The following is a 23779-nucleotide window of genomic DNA, read 5'->3' as shown; positions in this document are numbered from 1 at the left end:
CTCTCCCACTGACTTGCAGTGTTCTTGTGCTCCAGGTGCTGCTGTTTCTTTAAGAGGAAAAGGAAGAAGACTGCTCAGCGCCACAAGTGACCAGTGCCTCCCAGGAGTCCTCAGGCCCTGGGGACTCTGACTCGATTGCACCTGCAGCTCCTGCCATTTCTCATTGGAAAGGACTCCTCTGTGGGGGAGGGTGGAGATCCAAACCAAAAAGAAGAAAACAGATGCCCCCAGAAGGAGCCAGTGTGGGCAGCCAGGGCCCAGTGGGTCAGTGGCTGTCCCCACCCTGCCTACGGCTCTGAGCAGGTCCCAGAGCTGCTGCTCCTCCACTGCTTGCCCTTGGGGCCACCTGGTTGACTCTCCTTCCTATTGTTTACAGTGAAGGTGTCATTCACAAAAACTCAAGGACTACTATTTTCTTCCCTCCCCTTAGTTTACTCCTGGTTCTTGGCCCACCCTCAGTCTTCTCCAGCAAAAAAGCTAGTGCGGTGAAGGCTTTGTCTGCTGAAGGAGCTACAGGCTGGGGGTGTGGCCAAGGAAGTAGGAGGAAGGTGGCAGGCCCGAGCTAAGAGAAGAATCTTCTCCACCTACCAGACGTATCTGGCAGTATGGCTCCCTCTTCCTCTGTGCCTGCACAGCCTCCATCCCCAGCTGGTCACGGGGTGCAGGTTACTCCCTTCCTCCCTCCTGTGAATTTACACTGTAGGACACAAACTGTAAGCAATCTGCAGTCTACTGTCCCCGTGTGTTGGCATTCTTAGCTTTCTTGACAAGCAAACCCTGCTCTTCAGTCAGTAGTAGGACAATGCAGATTGTTCTGAGCAAAGGAAAAAAAAAAACTGACTTTATTGCACTTTTAGTTTTTTGTTTTTGTTTTTTTAACAGAAAACATGGCAGATGCATATTGTGTCTGGTTATATTGGGAGTTTTACTTTTTTTCTGTTTGAGGGGGATGGGGCCAGCCAAGCCATTCAGAGAACATGGGTCCAGAGGACATTCTCAATGGAGAGAGTTGCGTCTGCAGCACCCAGAAGAGAAGAAGCCAAACCCTGTGTCATTCTGAGTGAACACTCAGGTTGGCAAGGAAACATACTTGAATTTTCATTCATCTTCTCAGCTACTGAAGAATGTCCTTACCAGAGCCTCTTGACCTCATCAACTTGGAGTGTGGACAACCCGGCTCTCCAGTACATGGGATGAGCCAGCCAAGCCAGACTGTGACCAGGAGAGACAGTTCATCCCAGAGAAGGAGATACTAAACGAAAAAAAAAGTCTGAAACATCCGTTTCCTCCACTGCCAGGGACTTCCAACTAGATAGCCATGTGACTTCTTTAGTGACTTGGGGGAAAAAATTAGTGATGAAACAGCCGCCACCATATTGCCACTAGTGGACAAAAAGAGGAGGAAAGTGAACTTGCCTTTCAACTGCCAAAGGAACCTCAGAACTAGGCATCATAGGGCCAGGAAATAAAATTGGAGTTTACTTTCTGCCCCAATATTTGAGTTATAGCATTTGGGCTGGCCTGCCTTATCTGAAACCCAACACCTGCGAATTTTTTCCCAGTAGGTCCACAGCTGCAGGCTTAGGACTTAGAACGTGGGCTGTAGTGAACCGGAGGGTAAGATTGGTTGGTGCTGGAAAATTTCCAGGGGAAAGGAGAATGAAACGAAAGCTCTGAGATTATCTTCTCTGTTGGACATAGACTTCTTCCAGATAAGGTGGCCGTGCGTCCAGAGCATGTTCTCCCAGTGCACTCTCCGCCTCCCCCCGCTCGTGGTGGAGTCGCCCCGCATACTACCATGAAGGGTCTTGGTTCCGCATTCACTGCTTAAAAAGTTGTTAATGTATGGAGTTAATCTTCTTGATTTTCATTTGAGTTCAGTGGCTAACAAACAGTGACCTCTTGTTCCAGAAGCGATAGAGAAGAAAGGATTATTTACATTAGGGAGTGAGGTCCTATATCTAGGAGTAAAGATAACCATGGAGGACAATGGCTGGTGACTTAGTCTGGTGGTTTTGGGAACGAACACAGAAATCATGGCCCCTGACTTGAGGTGTAGGGTTGTGTTCTGGACTAGAGGGTGTGAGGACACTTTCTGGTGGTTGGCATTTCCCTTGGTGTATCTTTCATGGCGCAGAAATAGCAGCAGTAGCATGAAACAGTTACTGCGCTTCCCCTGTTCCATCAGTTTTTGGCTAGGAAATACCACTTCACTGGCTTAGAACTTGCTTACTTTTTGTAAAGATTATAATCTTCCATTTCTTTAAAAGAAATTTTCTCGTGCACAGAACCGAGTGGCTGGGAGATGCAGTGTCACACCCCTTCCCACGAGGATTTTGAATATTGGTGTTTGTTTCCCTGACATTGCCTAGCGGTTAAGGCATAATCACGGAAACTTATGTAGTTTCTCAGTTGGTTTGGGGGTAACTCTAACTTCCTGTACAGAATTGTTTACTTCCTCATCCCCGTATAGAAAAAGTCTTGCCTCTCAAGGGAGGGCAAGGGGAAATGGTGGCAGAGTCTGGGGCCTCTTGGCACTCCATAGCCCATTAAGTGCCTCCCCACCCCCCACCCCCCCACCCCCCCACCCCCCGCTTCCACAGAAAAGCAAAGGCAGTGACCAGCTTGGCTGCAGGGCAAGCCCCCTTGCAGCTGGATTTGTGACTCTTTTTAGGTCTTATATTTTTTAAAGGCTAGCTCTTGAAGGTTTGAACCTGAGTAGTTTGGGGGCGGGGGGTCCTCCTTAATGCAGTTTTCCCTCACTGCCTCCCCAAATCTCTTACTAGATATTTGATTTTCAAGAGCCCCAGGTTCATCTGGCATGCAGAGTAATAGTGATCCTCCCAGGGCCATTGGCACTCCGGAGTGGTCCCAGACCCCTGAGAGAGTCTTTAACATTAAAAAAATGAGTACGTAAGGAGTAATTTGGCTATCAGTTCCATCCCCACCAACACATCAGGGCCCCCTCCTCAGCTCTGTTGCTTGGTATAGTTGCTTAGCTGTGTGCCTCAGCCAGGTCCTTGGGGTTGAGTATTTCCTCCACCCACCACTCACCCAAATCCACTTGCTCTGTAGATTTCGAGTTCTCTCCATTTCACAACCATGATGTCTAGGGATCTTTTTCTTTGGGATTGATGCAGTTGTTTCTGAGTTAGCATTAAGCAGTAACAGCACCTGTTCATTAAAACAACAATAACAACAATACCATTAGGAGTTCTCCCAAGCCCTGCAATCCTTCAGGCATTACATCCTGAGCAGATTGAAGCAAGCAGGGCAGGAATCCACCAAAGTATAACGGGTCCTTTTTTGTGACCAGAGCATGACTTGAGTCTGTGAAGTCTAAGCACATAAGGTTTGATCACTCGCTATGCCTACCTTGGTGTTTCCCAGTGATCTCACTCCAGACTGTTCTGCAGGGGTGGGCAGAGTGTGCCAGCAGCCAGTGTGTTTTTATGACTGCCTTAATTAACACTCTCCTGCTATTTGAGGTCTGTCTAGGAAGGTACAAGTCAGGTGACTAGGTCGGCCTCCAGTTAAAGCTCCATTTCACTTTGGAATACAGGGGCGACTGGAGACAGCAGGATCCTGAGGTTTCCAGTAGAAGTGTTGAACACCCGTTAATTCTCAGTGAACTCCAAGTACATAGAAACAGCCCCTGCCATTAGCCAGAAGAGGCATCTGTTACCTCTAAAGTAACTTCTGACTTAGTTCACTGGAAATGTACACTGGTAGTACATATTCAGTGTTGATTATCAGTGTTAGTAATCACTTGTAATGTTAGATATGCATTGCTGGTAATGTTATGTCAGAGTGATTACTAAAGATCATAGCCTTAACTTCTTTTATGCAAAAGATAGAACCCTGTTCCCCCTCCCAGTGAGCAAGCGTGGCCTGCATTTTTCAAAAATAAGTACTTTCATGGCAGTGTAGAAAGCATCTTCTCAAAAGAACTTGATCTTTCTTCTGATGCATCTCTCCCAAGTCCACATGCCTCCTGTATCTCGGTCACCTCTTCCATCTTCATATTTAAACCAGTTTTCCATTCCCAGTGACTTGCCCTGACAGCATTATCTTCAGTGTCAGAGCCACCACGTTAGGGCCAGTTTCTCAGATTGGAAGTTTGCAGCGCCATACAGCCAACATTGCCTTTGTCAGTCCACTGCCACCACCCCCACCATTGACCCAAGGTAGGCAGATGAATTCCAGGATAACTATGTAACCCATCTGGATTGGCCAAGTGAGCAACAGGCACTTGTCTCTGGGGTTCTTGCTTTTGGCGGCTCCAGAAAAATCCCATCTAGAGGTTGATGGACAGTGACTCCCAGTCTTAGTGATGGGTCAGTAGGAATCAAAATGGGATTCCTATGGTTTTGTTTCCTTGGGTTTTAATTTTTTTTAGGGGGGGAGGGCGGGAGGGTGACGATTTTGTATTTGTTTAAGAAAAAGAGGAAACTATGGCTCTTCTAAGGGTTTATAGAGTTTTGAGCAGTGTTTTAGCCACAAATAAGGAATCTTGAAAGTCTTTGGTCATTTAAGCAATCTTAAAAACATGTTTTCCCTAACTCCTTTTGCAGGTGACTAAGTGCAAAAGAACAGGTTTCTTCATTGTAGTCAAAATAGTAAGTAGGTTCCCTGGATATAGACAGTAGTAGTTGACATATTTCCTCAAAAAGCAACCAGGAAGTCCACTCCAGTATTTGTGGATCAGCTTACCAAGGAAAAGTGAATGTGTATTCCATATATTTCTAGTCCGGTTACCAAACTTGATGTTTTAAAGAAACCTCAGTTTTATGGACAAAATTTCTTTTGTTTTCTTTATTCCTCACAATCATCTTTCTGGTGCCATCATCACCTTCAAAGTCTCAGAGCAGAGAGTTATCCATGGTAATAAATGGGGATGCAGTGCAGTCGTCCCAGTAACACAAGGGGACAGCTGTCCTGACTGCCTCTTCCCCTCAAGTCCCCTCCTTCAGTGACATTTCCAGTGTTCCTCTTCATGAGCTCCAGACCAAATCCCAGGCCAGCCCTGCACCAGAAGCTTTTTAAGAGGCTTACCAGTCTGTTAGCAGTGTCTCAGGAAAGATGAGCCATTTCTTTGGGGGGAAATATATTTACAGATGGGTATTTATGAATGCATTTGTATGCCTGTGAGTATGTGTGTGCTCATCTGTGTGCATTTCACTTCCATAAAAACCTAGCCCAGGCTGCTGGGTCCATGTGTTCCTGAATATTCTAGGAAGTAAACAAGTAACAAGGGAGCTTCTCAAATTAGTGTCACAGCAAGCTGGCTCTGGGAATGAGCCCCATTTATCAAGCAGAAGAGTAAACAGCAGAAAAGATAGAGATGAAACCAAAAATATTACAACCCCCCAAAAGAAAATAATGTTGATCCATCAATCCTTATTGGATATATTAATTATATGCTCTAATTTATTATTATTTTGTCTGTTTCTTAAATCTTCCCATTGTACTTTTAAAGAGATATTGGGTTGTTGATTGCAATTTTTTAAGACTAGATAATATATAAATCAGCTGTGGAAATCAGTTTTAATTGATGTGTGGATGGTGTCTGATCATTGTTCAATGCCTTTTTTTTTTTTTTAAACCTTTTGTTTTAGGTGATGTAATGTTTCATAAACCCTGGCACTGGTCACAAAGCTCAGCTGTGAAAATGAAATTTGTAGTATTTTTAAACATGAATGTCAATTTCAAGTGTATTTGAAATGGTTCCTCCAGGAGAGATTTGTAACACCAGTAGGAAAAACTCCTGTGCAGAGGAAGTAGCCTTCTTTGGAGAAAATGGGAAATAAGTCTTGATATGTTGTCTCAAAGTAGTCCATTTCCTAGGGCACCATGGAAAACACAAATGTGATCTTTAAGTATACCTCTTCCCCCAATTTGGGAGGAAAGGACTCAGTTTGCACCCTTTTTGTATGTAAAATAAAATGTCTTACCTTTCTTGGCTAATTTTGTTTGGTTGGTTTGTCCAGGTTTAATCTCCCCTGGCTCATTTGTAATTAACAATCTGGCTAGGACTAACTTTGATGTGATTCAATCCTCCAGTAAATGAAAATAGTGCCTGATACCTTAGCATTCTTGCTTCATCCCTTTGGGTTGCACATTGCCTGCCTTGCCTTGTGGATGGGTCACTTTAAATAATCCTGGCAGAATTTGGACACTCGACACTCACAGACTAGTTCCAAAGTTGTGGAACAACTTTGAAATAGTAGCTTTATAATTCTCTACTAATGAGGAACACCTATACAGAGAGAAGATATAACTGTGATGTGTAATACAAAATCACGGGCATGTATTTTCCACAAAAATGACTGCCTATCCAGGCATGGTTGGCTGGTTCAATTTTTTCTGTTATTCCTCAATTACTACCTAATTTTTTTCCCCCCACTGGTAGGTAAGTAAGAGTGGAAAAAATGGTTACAATTATGAAACAAAAAACTTCACATTGAGAACATCTCAAGCTTTTTTTTTTTTTCTTTCAAAAGGGGTGGGGTTGGGTAAGGAGACGGCTGCTTTTATGCCATTTTACCGTTAGCTATTCACCCTTAGCTATTCATGTGGAGAAGGCTACTTTGAAAACAGTTTGGTAAACATTTTTCTCGGTGGTTATGAGCAGTGTGAGACCAGTGAGCAGGGAAAGAGGCTTGACCAAAAAAATTAAGTGGAGGGAGATTGTTTGGAAGTTCATCTTTGTCAGCGCAACAGTTTTATCTAGAAGAATCTCCACCTAGTAGAGGTGGTCTGGATTGAGGTGTGAGGATTAGAAAAGCAAATGTCACGTGTGAGAGAACTGTCTGTTGAAACTCTGCAGCTTGCCTGCAGTGATCTCAGTGTAAGGAAGGGCAAGTTAATGCCAGTGGCCATGCATAACTTCAAACTCAGGTCAGCACCTCAAATAAAGACCAAACTGCAGAATTCAACTATGGAAATGGAGCTATGCCTACCTACAATCTGAGCTGTGAAGACCAGAAATTTACATAACTTTAATCTTTGAAAATTAAAGATGTTTATTAAAGTCATAGGTCGAAGTTTGGGGAAGACGTAATTTTTATTTCGGGGGATTTTTAAGGCTCCCAGTACTTAAGTATGTATGTTGTAGACTAGGACACCATGTATGGGTGAAGACCTGAAATAGTGCTGTGGGGGCATCTGACGACTATCGACCTTCCTGAAGGTTTCTAGGAAAGGGAGACTAAACCTCAGGCCACCTCTATGCCTAATGTGACACCATCACAACCAGCATTTCTTGAGCACTCAGCCCTGCAGCAGTGTTGGGGAAGCTGCATACAAAATAAGTGCTTTACTCACAAAAATATGTAGTTACTTGGGAAAATAAGTATAAAAAGATGAGAACCAGAGTATGCAATGGAATGTGTATTGACTCATACAGCGGTAAGCACAGTAAGATTAGAGAAGGGAGAGAAAAATGAATAATAAAGTGACAGGTACTAAGTCAAAAAGGAAGTGGGTTTTGAATCAAGCTTTGCAAGCCAAGTACAAGGAGCTGTGTAAGGTCGTACTCGGGGTAAGCATATACGTACCTTGAGTGTTTGCAAACTACCACGCTTAAACCCGATTTGGTGGTGACATGCTTGACTGGACTAATACGGACAATCACAAGTGTCTTCTGTCCCTACCGCGGACTTCCTAACAAAGTATCCGCCGGAAGATTCCCACTTCCGCAAAAGCAAACCGTCCCGGGGTGTGCCGCTCTGCATACTGGGGTTTGTAGTCTCTTCGGAAAGCCAATCCTGGTTCTCTTTGAATGGGCACCGCCCTCCGCTGATCCTCTTCCTGTGGGTGGGCGAGCTGGGGAGCCCATGAGGCCGCTGTAACGTGGCAGCCACCCACGAGCCCGCGTCTCCGCCCGCCCCGTCAGCGAGCGGGGCTCCGCCCCCCGTGGGGACCTACTACCCGGCGCCGAACCAGAGGGGGGAAATGAGGCTCGCCTCCTCCTAAGAGGCCTGAAGGAGCCCCGGCCTCCCCTCCCCGCGGCCCCTCTGGTGGCGGCGCTGGTGTCCCAGCCGCCGTGCCTCCACCTTCTCCCGGCCTTCGGCTTCTCCAGCCCCGCTCGCCTTTCCCAGTGGATGCTGCGCATCTCGGAGCGGAACATGAAGGTTCTCTTCGCCGCTGCCCTGGTCGTGGGCTCTGTCGTCTTTTTGCTGTTGCCAGGACCCTCTACGGCCGATGAGAAGAAGAAGGGGCCCAAAGTCACCGTCAAGGTCCGGCCTCCCCTCTCCAGACCTGCCCGGCAAGGCCCGCCCTCCGCCGGCTGGGGTTGGCCTCGGCGCAGCTGGTCACTGGCGTTGGAGGCATTTGAGGGTCCCGGAGCTCTGGGCTTTGGCTCAGCCGCTCCCTAGTCTTTCGACCTCGTGGCGCCTTGACGGCCTTCGCCCATTCAGACCAGAGAATGACTCGTACTCTCCCCGACACCCCTACCCTCATCCAGAAGTTGGCGTCTGGGATGCCCAGCTGGGGCTGGCGCTGTCAGTCTCAGTACCTTTATTTGCAGATAATGCTGGCGAATGGTAAAAGATCACGTCTGCCAAATTGCGAATCCTTTCTCTGTTTTGAGTTAAATTTTAGCCACTTCCAAGTACAAACAGAGTAATATATTTAAAACTTGGGTGGTAAGCCTAGGCTCTCCTTCTTATGTATTCTTTATGTTAATTTCCGGGATCTGGGCTCATTATTTATTTAGAAAGTGTAAACAGGTTTTCTGGGGAATGGGCCTGGGACTTTGATTAGAGTCTCATAGGGTTTTTGTCGCCACCACAATGAGATACAGAAACACTGCTCTTAAAGTATGGCTCCGTTTTCTCTCCCATCCTCAGGGTAGCTTCCTGGACCCTCCCTTCTCTAGTAAGGTCCCTTTAAAGGCTAAGCTTGAAATGCTCTTTTTCCTCAGGTGTACTTCGACCTGCGAATTGGAGATGAAGATATAGGCCGAGTGGTCATTGGTCTCTTTGGAAAGACTGTTCCAAAAACAGTGGATAATTTTGTGGCCTTAGCTACAGGAGAGGTAAGTGACTAGAGCGGAGGTGGTCAAATTCAAATAAAGAGAATCTCTTAAGAAAGGCTGGCAGCAAACTGAACTGCAGAATGTGGCCCATCTGTATTAGTAGCCCAGAGTGCCAGTTGACTGTTGACCTGTTGTCAGGGCAACCCAGTATTAATCTTATCTTGAGTTTTTTATACTGAATCCAGAAATCTGGATGCTCTCTTTTCCTTTTTCTTTCTTTTTTTTTTTTTTTGAGAAAATTTATCTTTAATACATTGTAATAACCAAAGAAAGCATATCTGTGGAACTATAGTTTGTGGCCTCTGCACAGAGCTTTCTCTTAAGAGTAAGAAGTCCAGAGTTTCCCAGGTTTTAAGAAAACAAGAGTGCCCCATTTTAAGAAAGTTTGTATTTCAACTTTCCATTGGGTCAGCAAGTAACCTTTTTGGGGGTCAGTTTTTTTGCATCTGTTCTTATGATTAGAAAAAAATGAGAGGGAAAAGGCATAGACATTATATGAAGTAGAATTATATCAAGTCTGGGAATTGCATTAAGGCAGAGGAATATGCAGTCTGGCCTTTCCTAGGTCTGTGCTTGCAGCCTGGCCTGGGGCCGCTGCTCACTCAGCAGCACGTACGTTGAGCAGTGACTGGCCAGCAGGGATGCCTTCTCTGTGGGCAGGAGTTGTGGGCTGGGCACCTGCAGGGCCTATTTAATGTCTGCCCAGTGCCTCATGCCACTTCCTCACCTTTTTCCAGAAAGGATTTGGCTACAAAGACAGCAAATTCCATCGTGTAATCAAGGACTTCATGATCCAGGGTGGAGACTTCACTCGGGGAGATGGCACTGGAGGTAACTTGGGTGTTCTGGGAAGGAGGGGCCTGTTAGTTTAGCCACCCATGCGGGAGGGCCAGACTATGTTGTGTAGATAAGGCTCCTTCCCCAGCTCCAGAGGCAGGCCTGTCACCTGCACTGAGACCAGCTGCACCCTTAGTACAGGTAACCCAGTACAAAGAAGAGGGGGTAATAAGGGGTCAGATGGACATCAGAGGAACTCACCCAGCTGGCAAACCTGCTGATCGAGGCCTAAAGCCTTGGTGGCTTTGATTAATATCTTGGGTGGGGAGCAAAGTGAAACACATGGGTAGGTGATTCTTGGTCAGATGTGCAAAGCCTGTGTGGGCAACCTTGGAAGCCCCAGTGAAGGTGGGAGAAGTTGCTTTCCTGGGCAATCTCCCATCACAGACCATTTGGCAAGAGCTGACTGAGTCCCACCTTTGCATTACTTGTACACATAGAGCAGGCAGACAGATACCCTGGATTAACCCATAGGTCTCACCATACTTGGATGCATAGTTTGCTATTCCTTCAGACTGCACCTGCAACTCACCCAGGCTCTGCGGTGGGTGCTGAGGATGCAAAAATCAGTGGGGCGGCAACTCCCTTTCACTTCCAATACCTAAAAACTCACAAACTGGCTATAACACAGCTTTTAGGACTCAGGCTGTGTCCTCTAGGTGGGAAGAAGTAGGAGAAAACACTAGGAAAACTCCATAACAACACAAGACATAAGTAGTAACTAGTGGCCACAGTGGAGAAGGACAAAGCGTATTTATGGAGTCAGACACAGCTGGATGTGACCCATTTTGTCTGCCACTATCTTGCTTTGTGATTTCGGGCAAGTGAATCCTCTGAGATTGTTTCCTTTTGTGTAAAGTAAGAGTGGTAAGAGTTGTGGGTGCTGTGAGGATCATGCGAGATCTTAAGTGTTAAGTACCTAGTACGTGGTAAGTAAAGTCAGCCATTGTCAAAGTGCTGACAAGCAAAAGAATCACTTCAGGCCAGGGTGATCAGTAAATGGCCTCGTGAAAGTAAGGAAATATTTGAGTGGGGTACTGGTTAGGGAGAATTCAAAGAGCAAAGAAGGGGCAGGTTTAAGGTGGGAGCTCAGCTCTGTTCTCGAGTGGGAGCTTGGGCATTGCTGTAGTGGTTGGGGAATGGAAGTAGAGCACACTAGCTTTATCCTACGTGGAATGAGGATCCACTGAAGACTTGACTGGGAGGAAGACCCAATCACAAAGGAGTTTGAGGGAAAATAAGGTGGTAGCAGAATTGAGAATGTGGAGGCGGGAGCAAGCCAGCTGGTGAGGGGATTGGCGCAGCTGTGCCTGGGTAAGGCGATATGGGCTGGAACCCCAGGAGAGGATTGCCTACTGGGTAAGAGCAGAGATTTGAAAGCCAGAGCCCCCCTTAGTTTCAGTTCCAGCTTATCACTTCCAAGCTGGGTACCTTGAACCTCGCAGTACCTCTGTTCATCTTTACAATACGGTTATTAGCTCCTTCCTCATCAGGTAGGGTTTTTATATGTAAAATGTCTGCAGCAGCTCTCTGGCATGCACTGTTACCACTCTGAGTGTTAGCCATTATTGCAGTGGGGGTAGCAGGAATGGAAAGAAAGCATGACTAAATAACGGGGGTAGGAACAGCACTGACAGTGTGCAAAGGGAAAGTTGTCAAAAGAATAACTGAAGTCCAGAGGGACAGATGATGAAGTATGTTGAGTTTAACGTGAGGCACTACCCCTTTAAGTTTGGAACTCCTTGTATCTTGGGAAAGTAATTGTAGCAAAGGATACATATTTGAGGATTGTCTGGATAGCACCAAAAATTGAAACCCTGCAGTTGGTTGAGATTTACAAAGAGGATTCTCACATAGGGGAGGCTTTTCGCCAGCGCCCAGCCAGGAGTCATATTTTTCCCTGTGTGGAAGTAAGAAGTGGTACACACCCAGACACCCCCACCAGCCAGAGTCTAGAAATTCTTGTTTTTCAGTCTTCTCACTTGATGATACATTGTCAGAAATATCTTTCTGATCAGCATCAGTCTGGGACAGTTTCTCAACCTGTTTTATCCTATGGAACCATAGGATAAATATAGGTATATTGTGGAATAAAAGTGGGTTTTGAAAGGTGTTGGGTAAAACAAAATGAAAATTATTTATTGCTAGGCTTCTCCGGGCATCTAGTACACTAGCGCAGTGTGACTATCTGGGAGGGGACAGGGAAAAAGAAGGGGGTAGTATTTCTCCTGGATCTTCGGATGTCTGAAACAATGTAGAGATCTGCTCTTGGTTCCGTTTGTCATGTACCCTGGCCCCAGACCCCTCATGGAGAGACTTGTTACATGCAATCATAGCCATCTTTATTTTCTATTCATTCGTTAATAAGAGGCACTGTCCAGAACCCAGGTGGCAGCTACCTCAGTGTCTACCGCCACAGCGTTCCTTCTTTTCTGGAGACTTCTTACTTCCTTCCCAGCCCCCTACATCCTGTACGGCCCTCTTCACCAAAGTTCCTCCATGGCAGGCTTCTCAGGCCGTAGCCAAGGCTATTTACTATGTACCTCATTGAAAAGCCATAAGACTATATTCTCAGAGTAAGCCATGTGTGAGCTGTTCACTAAGTCATCTTGGCCTCATGCCCCACTTGGAGTGTCAGCGTGGTTTGGCTCCAAGGCCAGAGGCAGTGGGAAGGGGACAGCTTTTATACCCTTGTACTCCATTTGAGCCTGGCATGGCACAGAGGACAGGTTGAACCCCTGGAATCTTCATCCCAAAGATCTGCTTGGCTTGTGGCAACTTAACTTCCTTGAACTACTCTGTCTTTTTTTCCTCAGGTAAGAGCATCTATGGAGAACGCTTTCCTGATGAGAACTTCAAGCTGAAACACTACGGGCCTGGATGGGTGAGCATGGCCAACGCAGGCAAAGACACCAACGGCTCCCAGTTCTTTATCACAACAGTCAAGACAGCCTGGCTGGATGGCAAGCACGTAGTGTTTGGGAAAGTTCTAGAGGGCATGGTGAGTTTTGGAGGTGGGGGCTAAGTCTGGTGACACAGACCCTGGGACCAGGGCTCCATATATTTTATCCCTTTCCCAAAATAGAACCCACACATTCAGACCAATGTTCCTGTCTGCAAATCTGAGAGAACTTAAGAATAAAAAGCCTACCTCTCTATGCCCCAGAGTTCTGAGTCCTTCCAGGCACAGTCCCGCCAGGGGAGGCCTTGTGCAGGCTGCACCACTGCAGCGACCTCTGTTGTCACTCAGTGATGTGCTGGCACCACTCCGAGTTGTGCAGGGCACAGCTGAACACGACGTCCCTGAGAAGCCACTTGGTACCCACTCCCCAGCCACCCTTTTCCTCTTCATCCTTCACTTAACCGGGGTCGTACTTCAGAAGATCAAACTGCTGCATCCTCTTGTCAGAGCTGGGTTCTCCCTACCCTGGGCTGGCACCTGGCCCTGATTTTGTTAATTTTTTGGTGCCTTGAGGTTTGTAGGCTGCTCATCATATCTCAGTCCCGCCCAAGCCACATACTGGGGCTTTTCTCTCTTGAGTAGCAGACCTCCTGACCCACCTCACCTTCCTGTTCCTGCCTTTCCTTCCCAGGAGGTAGTGCGGAAGGTGGAGAGCACCAAGACAGATGGTCGGGACAAGCCCCTGAAGGATGTGGTCATCGCAGACTGTGGCAAGATTGAGGTGGAGAAGCCCTTCGCCATCGCCAAGGAGTAGGGCCCCAGGGACCTCTTTGAGCAACTGTCTGCAGCCCTGTTGCCCTCTTGAGGGATGAAGACAGCCCGCCACAGGGCTCTGCTGCACTGGCCCTAGTGCTGGCATCTGACGGAGTGAAACCCCTCCCCTCACATTCCACAGGTCCACAGGCCCAGTTTTGTAACAAACTCCTACCAACTGCTGACCAATAAAAAAGGTGGGTTTTTTTTTTTTATAACCTGCGTGTGGTGGGTTCTTGGGCCTACAGCACATTTCCCCAGTTCTGTGTCCCAGGCTTTCTGGGATTCCTATGGCAGTGGATGCCTGTACCCCCGTCGCTGGGCTCCAGCCCGCACCCTTTCCCCAAATGTTACCCACAAATCATCCAGCAGGAGCTTTTGCTCCTTGCTTCTGAACTGCCAGCTACTGTGCCTCAACTTTTGCTTGCCCTCTCCTGGTGTTAGTGAAGAAATACACCTGTTCCTTTTCATAGCTACCTCGTAAATTAACTTTTCCCTTTATCCTTATCCTCCGTTGGTCCTCTGGCCCCATGGCTCTAAGAGTGCAGGAGTTCTATCACCCCAGCTACCAGTGCAGCTGATTTCAGAACCTGGGGTGGGTAAGTCCTCTGTCCAAGGGGAACCTAGTCCATGTCCCTTTTATGGGGCTCACAGGACTGAGGCAAATGACTGTCCTGGCATGTGGTCTTGAGGCCTCTGGGATGGGATGGGCATCAATGGCAGAGGTGCAGAGTGACAGGGAGCCTCTGGCTGGGTGTCAGGTGTGCTGATGCTAAAGCCGTAGAAGCCCTGGAGCACGCCATTCACCACCATATTGGGCAGAGGCTCTGGGACAGGAGGAAAACAGGAAGGAGGGATGTTGGAGGGGAAGAGGAGGTGTGGAATGGGCCCGACCTCAGGCCTGCAGCTCCCTGAGCCCCGCCAAGACAGCAGGTCACAGCTGGTCACCCAAAATGAGGCCGGGGCATTCCCAGTTCACATTAGCTTTGTAAAGCCAGGCTGGTGAGGAATGCAAACCAGGGGAGCCCAACTTACTACACCATGTCTGCTCTTTGGAGAATACAAAGCAGGTTAGAGGGGCACACAAACAGTAGGTATGATCCCAAAGGAGGGGAATAAGGGAGATGCTGTCTAGGGGTCCTGGAAGCTGAAAAATGACACATTCCCTTCTACTCCCTGCTACCTAGGCCCTAAATACGGGTTATAGGTCAGAGGCACCCACCCCCTTACCTGGGGATGGGATGCAAATGTAGGGATCCATGCAGAAGCTGAAAGCAGGCCTGTGTTGCAGCTGTGCCCTAGGAGGAAAGGGGTCATGAGCAGTGGAGGGGGAGGTGGGGCTAAGTCTCCCATTGGGTAGAGACTAGGAATTGAGATCACCAAGGACCCACAAAGAAAAAGGTGAGTCTACGGCCATGCCACCCTGAACAAGCCCAATTCCATCTGATCTCGGAAGCTAAACAGGGTCGGGCCTGGTTAGTACTTGGATGGGAGACCACCTAGGAAGACCAGGTGCTGTAGGTGTAAAAAAAATAAGGGATTGTAAACTGACAAGGTCTTTTCAATCTGTGAGGTCAACCAAGGGTTGTCTTGCCTAAACAAATAAATAAATTTAAAAAGTTAAAAAAATAAAAGTGAGTGGGCAGTGGGTTTAAGAGGCACAAACAGGAAAACCTGGACCAAGAGGACAAGCAAGACAAGCCAGAGGCAGCAGGCCGGCCTCCTAGCATGTAGCCACCAGGGGGCAGCAGAAGCCGGCACTGGTAGGGGCTTTGACTTGCCTGCTGTCGCTAGGCAGGAACTCCCCCAGGGTGCTGAAAAGAAGAGAGAGGCTATGAGTTGTCAGGATCCCCAGGGGAGTATGAGAAAGGGGCGGAGACATGGAAACCCAGAACATCACCTCCCAAGGGGGGGCACAGCTTCTATTTGTAACAAGCTCAGTTCCGGTGGTGGCTGCGGTAACCAAGGTTTTCCAGAAAACAGCCCTTCTACTGGGGTCAAGAAAGCTGACTATGGAGGTCAAGTCTCAAAGTGAAAGAACCTGGCTCTGCCCTAGCAGATGTGAGGAGGTACAAGACTTGGCTTCTATAACCTTCACCAGCTTACTGCAAGAGCACCACCCCCCCCCCCCACACACACACACACTGGGGCCCCTCATGCCAAGCCACAGCCCCCAGAGGTGCTCACCCCCAACTGGTCTTCGGGCCTGTGGGGAAGTGCCGAAGACTCAGAAATTCCAGTAGCTCCTTGGGAACATCCTGGTTCAGGTACAGGATGCCCTGGAGAGGATAGAGGAAACCTATATCAGACCCGGGTTATGTGATAACACACAGTCCAGTGCAAAATGAAAACAGAGGTCCTGCCAAAATGGCTAAAAATTTCAAGACAGCCACAGCTCAGCGTTCCTTAAACCAAGCTTGAGGCCCTCCTGAACACTGGGCCCCGGGTGACTATACAGGTGTATGCCCATGAAGCCAGCCCTACGGCCTGTAATCTGACATCGCTGTTGGCAGAGAGAGTCCCCGCCCTACAACCTCATCACGAGGGTGACGCAGAATCTCACCCTAGAGGGGAAGAGACCTAGCTTTCATTAAACTGGGAGGCAGGTGGTCCCAGTTCAATGAAAGTTCAATAATTTAATTGACTTAATTTCTATTCTGAAATGACTGTTCAGGAAATTGAGGCTTGGAGTATTAAAATACATGCCCAGTATGTGCGTTCCCCTCGCCCCATGCCCACCTGGATATAGGCCTCCAAGCCCTGTCGCCGCTGCTCCAATCCTCTGGTCCTCCAATTGGGCAGGCGTTTCGAGGGGAAGTCGGGCACTTTGTACAGTTTCTTGATCTATCAGGAGGTTACCGCGGTACGATCACAGCGTCCCGACCCAACCCTCAAGCTCACTGCACCCTAGCAAGCGTCCTCCCCAGTCTAACACCTCTTCCCCACTCCCGAAACTGCAGGCTCTACCCTGAGACAGCCCCGGGTGAGTGGTGGTTGGGACAGGTGCCAGAGAAGCCCCAATCCCCGCAGACGGCCAAGGGTGCGCGCAGGGGCATGGACAGGACCGGCTGGGACCTGCCTGCCCTTCGGTGTCCACCTCGCACCAAGCGAGGAAGTCAGTGCTTAGGCACTGAATCCTCCCACCCCCAGGGACTGGGGCAATAACGAGGGTGGCAGAGGTGGGGGCCGCAGCTCGTCTGCCTGCCTCCCGGAGCTGGGCAGGAGCTGGGCCAGGGTCGGTCTGTTGGCGCCGCCTCACCCGCTTGTGCAGCGCTTGGAACTCGCTGTAGCGCCTCAGCACCGTGTGTCTGCGCCCGCGGCACCGCACCTCCACTCGGAACACCTGGTGGGCGCGGGCGGGCAGGCGGTGCAGATGAGGCCCCGCGCCCAGTGACCACCCACTCTCCCGCGCTTAAAGGCATAAAGCTGCCTTGGAGCGTCGCCGCTCCAGGGGGACCCTCCCTTGCTTCCCACACTCTTAGGAGAAGGTGCGTGAGAACCCGCCTTCCGCTCCGTGTAGTCCCTAATGAGCTTGGACCGCTGTCCGCCAGGCAAGCAAATCCCAGCGCCCCGAGACCCTCGGCAGGCTGTACGTAGACGGGCTGGCCTGCCACTTTCGAACGCCCCAGCCCGGGGCGCGGAGTCCCCAATGCACTTGGCTCCGGCAAATCTAGCGAGTCCCTGCGCCTCTTCTCACCCAGTTTCCTCGCTCACCATGTGGCCTTTCTCTGGGCTCTGCCTGGGCGCCTCGGCCTCGGGCCCCACTGATGGGATGTGAACTTCCAGCATCCGCGCCACCGTCCCCGCCCCTCCTCGCGCGAAGCTCGAAGCCCGAAATCTTTCTGCAAAGCGCAGAGACCCCGAAGGGGCCGGCCCCGCAGGCCCCGCCCCCACATGGCCCCGCCCCGGGCGTTCCCCCGCGCCTCCGAGTCCTGCGAGGGGCAGATTAGGCAGCGCGCGGAGTGGCGGGAGCCGAGCCTGCCTCTGGCACCTGGCGAGGCTGCAGTGCTTCGGGAGCACCCTTCGGTGGAGAGACATCTATTTGTCAACGTTCACTGAGCGCCCAGTGATTGTCAGGAACGCGAGCGAGCCCAAAACTCACCTGTTCTTTGGTGAGCGTCTACTAAAGACGAGCCTGTAAGCGCTAGGCACGGACGGAGGCGGAACCCAGACCTCGGCTCCTTCCTTGGAGACAGACCAACCAGGGACGTTCCTTGCGTTCTTCACACCCTTCCCCGGAACCAGCCTGGCCCCCATCCCCTTCCCTACACCTTCGACCTAGACTCTGGGAGTGCAGCCACGTCTGCATAAGGCTTGGACCCCATCGGGTTTTGATGTTCCCCCTCCCCCAGCATCCACAGCACCTTTATTTTATTCATTCATTAAATCCATTCATTCATCTTTCAGCGCTAACCAGCTTCAGGCCATTTGCCAGAAGAGGCAGGTTAGGAACCTAGGCTCTGCTTTGCCGGCAGCTTGGATTTTCCAAACTGCGTACACCTGTGGTCTTCTGCAAACTAGGGAAACTATGCCTCCCTCATGAGAGTGTATGAAAATTGAATGAGATGATCCGTGTTAAGCCCTCAGCAGAGTAGGTATTGAGAAAATGGGAGGTTGGGGTCTTATCCTGGAAGTATAAGTTGGTAGCATTGGTGTACAGGACAAAGGACGGAGGAAGAGGGACTGCGAAAGGTGGCAGTAGGCTGTTCTTGCCCACTCCTCTGAGCAGGATCTTCTTGGGTACGTAGCAGGATTTAATCCATAATTCACCCCCTGTGCTAGAAAGGGCCCCTGCTCCCACCTCTCTGCCCTCCACCCCTCAGCCATAAGGGAATTGTCCCATTCAGTGGAGTCCACTCCACTGACTTTCCTCACAAAGGCCTGGGCAGGTGGTGAAAGGAGGGGAGGCCCTGTGCCCAAGAGATAACACCTAGTGGGAGGCCTTGTGGTGAAAAGGAGGAAGCAGAGTACCTACCTATCTTAGGCGGTGAGGTTGGAGAACCACTGACTCACTCCATTCCCCACGAGTGCAGAGGTGCTTCTGAGCTAGAGCAGGAATTCCCCATTCCCAGCTCTGCCCCCGAGAGGTTGAGAGGATGACCCCAAGAGGTGAAAAGCCGTTCTCACTAATGCTGTGTCCCACACTTTCTTCCATCCTCACAAGGGCCCTAGAATCAGAAAGCTGAAACTCCTTGGAAGGGAAACAACCCATCATCATGAGAAGTGCTGGGGTTTCATTTCCTCCCCTACACTCTAGGGACCCCATCACTCAAGGATTATCAGTTTGTCGGCAAGCATTATCAGTTTGTCCTACTGCCCAGGGAGTCCTCTCCTGGGACACCCAGACCTCTAAACTTGGTTATCCATCCTAACAATTGTTTGCTTCTGTCTCTATTCCTACCACCCGGAAAACTGCTAGTCTCCAAATACATGTTTTTTCATACCTCCCTCCTTCGTACAAAGTCCATTTTCTACCTAACAGCACAAACTGTCATTGAGGCATCTACTTAAAACCTCCCAAAGGCTTCCCAATGCACTTAGAACAAAACCCACCCTCCCTACAACTCTACAGAACTCTAAATGGCCCAGCCCAGCCTCCATTTCTCATCTCATCTCCTGTTCTCCCCTCTTTGTGCACAAATCTCCAGCCATAGTGACCTTCTTCCAGTTCTTCAAATCTAATGATTTCTTTCCTGCCTCGGGGACCTTGTATATACTGATTCCTCTCCCTGGAACACTTTTCCCTAACTCTTCACCTGGTGGGCTTAGCCTAAACTTCCAATTCTTAGACTAAAACTCACCTCCTCAAAGAGGCCTTCCTTTCTGACTACCCTATCACCTGTCTAATGCACTTATTCCAATTTATTGTGTGTCTCCCTGGTTCCTCTGACTCTGCCCCAGACTCTGAGCACCATCAGGCCGGGGACCTAGTCTGTTTTGTTAGTGTTTTGCTGCCATGATGATAAAAGCATGTAGTAGACACTCAAAAAAAAAAAACCATTTGTTGATTGAAAGACTATATGAATAAATGGGGGAAGGGGATGTGAGAAAAGGCTAGGGAGAGGAAGGAAGGCCTGGGAGAAAAGCAAGAGGGAAGCAGGGGATGCCAAAGGGTTAGAGGAAGGTGGGCAGGGGGGATAACAGTAAGAATGCTCTTTCCACATTCGGAGTTAGATATGTGTGTGTATGCAGATTATTGTCCACCTTATTCATTTGCTTAATTTTCTGGTGTGCCTGAGGCGCCTCAAATCAATAGATTTTCATCACCACTTACAGAGGGAGATTTGATGCAACTGACTTGTAGAATTCCCCAGCATTCTATGGTGCACAAGTGAAGATCAGTGAAGAAAAACCAGATCCTTGACCTGGAGACATTTAAGATGTCTTTGGGAAGATAGAACAAGTTATGGAGAATACATTCCTGAAAGGAGGAACACGTGACATGATGGAAATTCTAAAGCAGTTATTACAGTTGAAGGAAAAATTTATTTTCCATACACTCTAATAATTGGCCAGCTCAGTATACGAACACTGAGCTAAGTTCCAGACTCTTCTAAGTGACTTTCATTTTTAGAATGAGTTATTTTACTGTATAAATTCTTGTCTTTTCTCCATCACTCTCTACCATACGAATTTAATGTCCAAGTTTCTGGGCGAAAGTTGGTTAAAAGTATTGGTTGGTCACATATTCTTGGCCAAGGTATTTCCAGGTCAGATTATAGAGCAGTGGTTCTTGAAGTTCGGCAAGCATCATCATCAATGTAGCCTGTTAAAACTCATATTAGAGGACCCTGACCTATTTTCTGAATGTGTAGTCCCGATGCAGAGTCTCACAATGTGCATTTTCACAAGTTCCCTGGTGATGCCGATGCTCCTTGTTGGGGACCACATTGTAGACACAGGTCTCCTGACTCCTACAACAGCCCCACCAGCAAGCAGGGCCGCTCTCACCCTACTATGCAGACTTAGAGCCTGGACACGAAGATCAAGGCCCAGATGGAAAGAAGGGCTGGGGCAGAGGTGCCTCCCTGACATATCCCCACTGGGAGTGGTGTATAGGTGGGCTGGACCCTGGTTCCTGCCCTGGCGTGGACCTTCGCCCTCTGCCGCCAGTCAACACAAAGCCCCTTTCACTGGCACTGCTTCTGCCAGGATGTGCAGCTGCTCAGGAGGTTTGGTTAACCCTGTTAAGAAAACAAACAGCTCCTTGGCCTTGGGCTGGCGAGCACTGCTGGGCACAGAGGCTGGATTCTTTTCACGGGCGGGTGGCCAAAGGCGGAAGGCCAGAGGCTGAGAGCCAAAGGCAGACTGGCCCAGAGGGGGCCCAGCTCTGCAGGGCTGCTTGAGTAAGGCTGGGCCTGGACTGCTCCACCCAGGCTGGCTCTGGTCACCTGGGCAACCTTGGACAACTCCATGTGCCTTGAGGCCCTTATTTGTACAAGGGAGAGCTGTGTGGGTTAACTGACATCATGCTTTTTAAGTGGTTAGCATGGGGCTGGCACACAGCAAATGAGTGTTAGCTATTCTTATTTGATTAAATAATAGGAATTTGCTGTTTTGTAGATCAAAACTGTGGGGTATTAGAAACTACATATGAGTCATCTTATATACTGTTACTGATTCAACTTTGAAACAACAAAACCAAAACCTACTATTCCTCTTTAGTATCCTGAGATTGCAAGGTTAAACACACACACATTACTACTACTACTACTACTACCACCACCACCACCACCACCACCACCTCTGTGATCAGGATTTCCTGATTTTCTCAATATTGTACAGCCAAAACAAGGTAAAAGAATAAATTGGAAACAGAGGTTGGTGTAAACTAGCAACTGTCCTGTTCATCCTAACAGCCCGAGTAGTTATTGCTTGCCTTTTTAAATAAGCATATCTTATAAATTTGAAATAATATAATATTTTCATGTTTTGAATACTGGACTTTGGTGTAGATGTCTAAAAAAAAGTTCTGCTCCTAAAACATTTTAAATTATTGAGCTAGTCTAGACTCTTTATTTCACATATGAGGAACCTGAGGTGTGAGGGGAAGTGGGCCCTGGAGAGGCTGTATTAGGAAGGCACCTCTGACAAGCATGTCCTGCCTGAGACCCAAAAGCACAGTTTGGCTCAGCGCAGGCTGGTGATCTGCTTCTCAGGGGGCAGGCAGGCTCCAGGCCCAGGGCTCCAGCAAGCAGTGTCACTCCTACGGGTCGCCTGCCCCTGCCCAGACAAGAGGCAGCTCAGCTGCTTCAGACAACCTGAGCCAGGGCTGGAGCAGGGGGAGCTGGCAGAGACCCCAGCCACTTGGCATCTAAGGCATCACAGCTTCCCAGTGGAGTGAGTTTTGGTGCTACAACAACTCTGAGTACCTCTCAAGAGTGAATGTCAGTGGACCAACCAATCAGTCCCTCTGGTGTGTCCAGCACTTGGGTTCAAGGAACAAAGATGTGCACAGATACTCTTAAGTCATGGGGTTTTATCATGAAGAGAGCTGTGGGACCAAGAACTGAGGACAACAGAAAAGGTATGCCAAAGGCCAGAAGGGGCTGTAGCCCCAGGCTTCAAAGATTGGAATGGAAGTGCTCTAGCCTCCCACTCTAGCCCACACTACTGTCTGTGGTTTCTCAGCAAGCAGAGTTTTTATTTTCTGCCATTAATGGTCCCCAGCTACTCACCCAAGCCAATTCTCTGTCTTCCAGATTCTGCTCCTGCTACCAAACTGGGCCACTTACTGCATGTCTAGGGAGAGAATCTCTTACAGGGGTCAGAGAAGCTCAATGCTTACAAGGTTAGATGGGTAACTTGTCCTTAACAGGCCTATTATATGAATTTATTAAGGTCTTTAAGAAAAGTTGAGTGGGTTAACATCTAGTTCCTGTTGTCCACCCCCCATGGATCGTGTGGGATATGGCACAGCAGATAAGCTGAGTCAGGTAGATGGGGTTCAAGCCTTAGCTCTGGAGTGTGAACTTCGGCAAGCTTCTTAAGGTCTCTAAGCCTCAGTCTTTGAAGATAATAATGTCCACCTTGCAGGTACATGGTGAGGGAGGTTTCAAAGCCCTGAGCACTCTGGCACAGAATAGGTGTTTAACACATGATAGCTCTTACTGTTAGGCCATGGGTGGGATGGGACTATCAGGGACAGTCTGGACCCTGCCCTGTACCTGCTCCTAGCTGCAAGGTACCTTACCATTTTCTGGTGGGGCTGCTGATGTTCCAGTGGAGAAACATACTGGTTGGGGCCCTGTGGTCGTCACTGCTGTCACTCAAAATGGAAGAGGAAGCTGAGAGCGCTGAAGCTAGGAGCAGGCAGTCATTTGGAAACAATCGTCACATCCCTTTAGGGAAAGGTCCTACCTCAAATTGGACAGGGTTTTTCTTTGGGGTTTTTCTGGACCCAGATAAAGTACATCCTATAGAGGCTGAGCAGCTGGCTTGCTCTGAGCAGCCTTAGCAGGGGGTGGTGGGGGAGCAAAGGGGAGGAGGCAAGCCTGCAGGCCCTACCTGGGGCACCTGAGCACCAATCTTGCCAACCACAGCAATGCCTACTAAACCCCAAATCAGGCCTGACTTCTGTTATTGCTTGAAAAACCCCAAGAACTGAGGCTATTGGCTCATAAAATAATCATCACCAAGCTTAAGGGCAGCCACTGCCCTTTAGTCTGCCTTTGGGGGTAGAGGAGGGCACCCAGAGAAGAAAGAACTACAGTCCATGCTCTTAAGGAGTTCAGAGCCCAGGAGGCTAATGAGATCATCTCAGAGATAGCTTTACACACAACGGTGAAAAAGACCAAAGTTTAAGATAGTGCCTTGCCAAGAGCTATAAAGGAGGCTGGGCTCCCATTCCAGTCTGGGGGTGGGATGGAAAGTGGGTCAAAGAAAGCTTCCCAGAGAATGTACATATAAAGTAGGCCTCAAAGGATGGACTGGATTGTTTTCCCATAATAAAAATAGCTTTATTTAATTTTATAATTATAAAATAATACATAGAAATTCCAAGCAACATAAAATGGTATAAAAATTTTAAATCATGCAAAATTCCAACCCTAGAGGCAACATAGTTAACAATTCAATCTATATCCTTCTCATATATATATAATTTTATATAGATGTGGACCATACATATAATTCTATAACCTACTTTTTTCACTCAAAAATGTTTTCCTTGTCAATGAATATAGCTA

The 23779-nt window shown here is 48.5% G+C and overlaps 3 protein-coding genes and 1 pseudogene across 8 annotated transcripts in view; 3 read left to right on the top strand and 1 right to left on the bottom strand.

Annotated features, from left to right (window-relative positions):
• Positions 1-5967, top strand: part of CSNK1G1 (casein kinase 1 gamma 1) — a 147645-nt gene extending 141678 nt beyond the window's left edge. For all 5 annotated transcript variants that reach the window (XM_016141087.2, XM_016141084.2, XM_036217974.1 and 2 more), the window contains one exon: positions 36-5967. In XM_016141087.2, coding sequence (XP_015996573.1) covers positions 36-90 — 55 coding nt within the window. In that variant the 3' untranslated portion in view covers positions 91-5967. The remainder of the gene's footprint in view (positions 1-35) is intronic.
• A 2049-nt stretch (positions 5968-8016) lies between these two features.
• On the top strand, positions 8017-13806 carry PPIB (peptidylprolyl isomerase B). The gene is made up of 5 exons (XM_016141088.2): positions 8017-8240; positions 8927-9040; positions 9778-9871; positions 12694-12878; positions 13471-13806. Exons 1-5 carry the CDS (start codon positions 8106-8108, stop codon positions 13591-13593), a joined length of 651 nt encoding a protein of 216 aa, XP_015996574.1. The 5' UTR covers positions 8017-8105; the 3' UTR covers positions 13594-13806.
• A 125-nt stretch (positions 13807-13931) lies between these two features.
• On the bottom strand, positions 13932-17429 carry SNX22 (sorting nexin 22). Of its 2 annotated transcripts, XM_016141089.2 has the most exons (7): positions 17307-17429; positions 16852-16935; positions 16332-16436; positions 15780-15871; positions 15374-15406; positions 14823-14890; positions 13932-14419 (listed from the first exon to the last, which is right to left on the bottom strand). In XM_016141089.2, the coding sequence occupies exons 1-7, from the start codon at positions 17379-17381 to the stop codon at positions 14241-14243; spliced, it is 636 nt and encodes a 211-aa protein (XP_015996575.1). In that variant the 5' UTR covers positions 17382-17429; the 3' UTR covers positions 13932-14240. The 2 variants fall into 2 exon arrangements, with proteins under 2 accessions (XP_015996575.1, XP_015996576.1); XM_016141090.2 differs by lacking the exon at positions 15374-15406.
• On the top strand, positions 14998-15116 carry LOC118601508 (annotated as a pseudogene).
• Positions 17430-23779: the final 6350 nt, after the last annotated feature.

The sequence above is a fragment of the Rousettus aegyptiacus genome, unplaced genomic scaffold (genome assembly GCF_014176215.1).
Source record: "Rousettus aegyptiacus isolate mRouAeg1 unplaced genomic scaffold, mRouAeg1.p scaffold_m13_p_3, whole genome shotgun sequence".
NCBI classification, from domain to species: Eukaryota; Metazoa; Chordata; class Mammalia; order Chiroptera; family Pteropodidae; genus Rousettus; species Rousettus aegyptiacus.
This window is presented reverse-complemented; position numbering and strand designations above follow the sequence as displayed.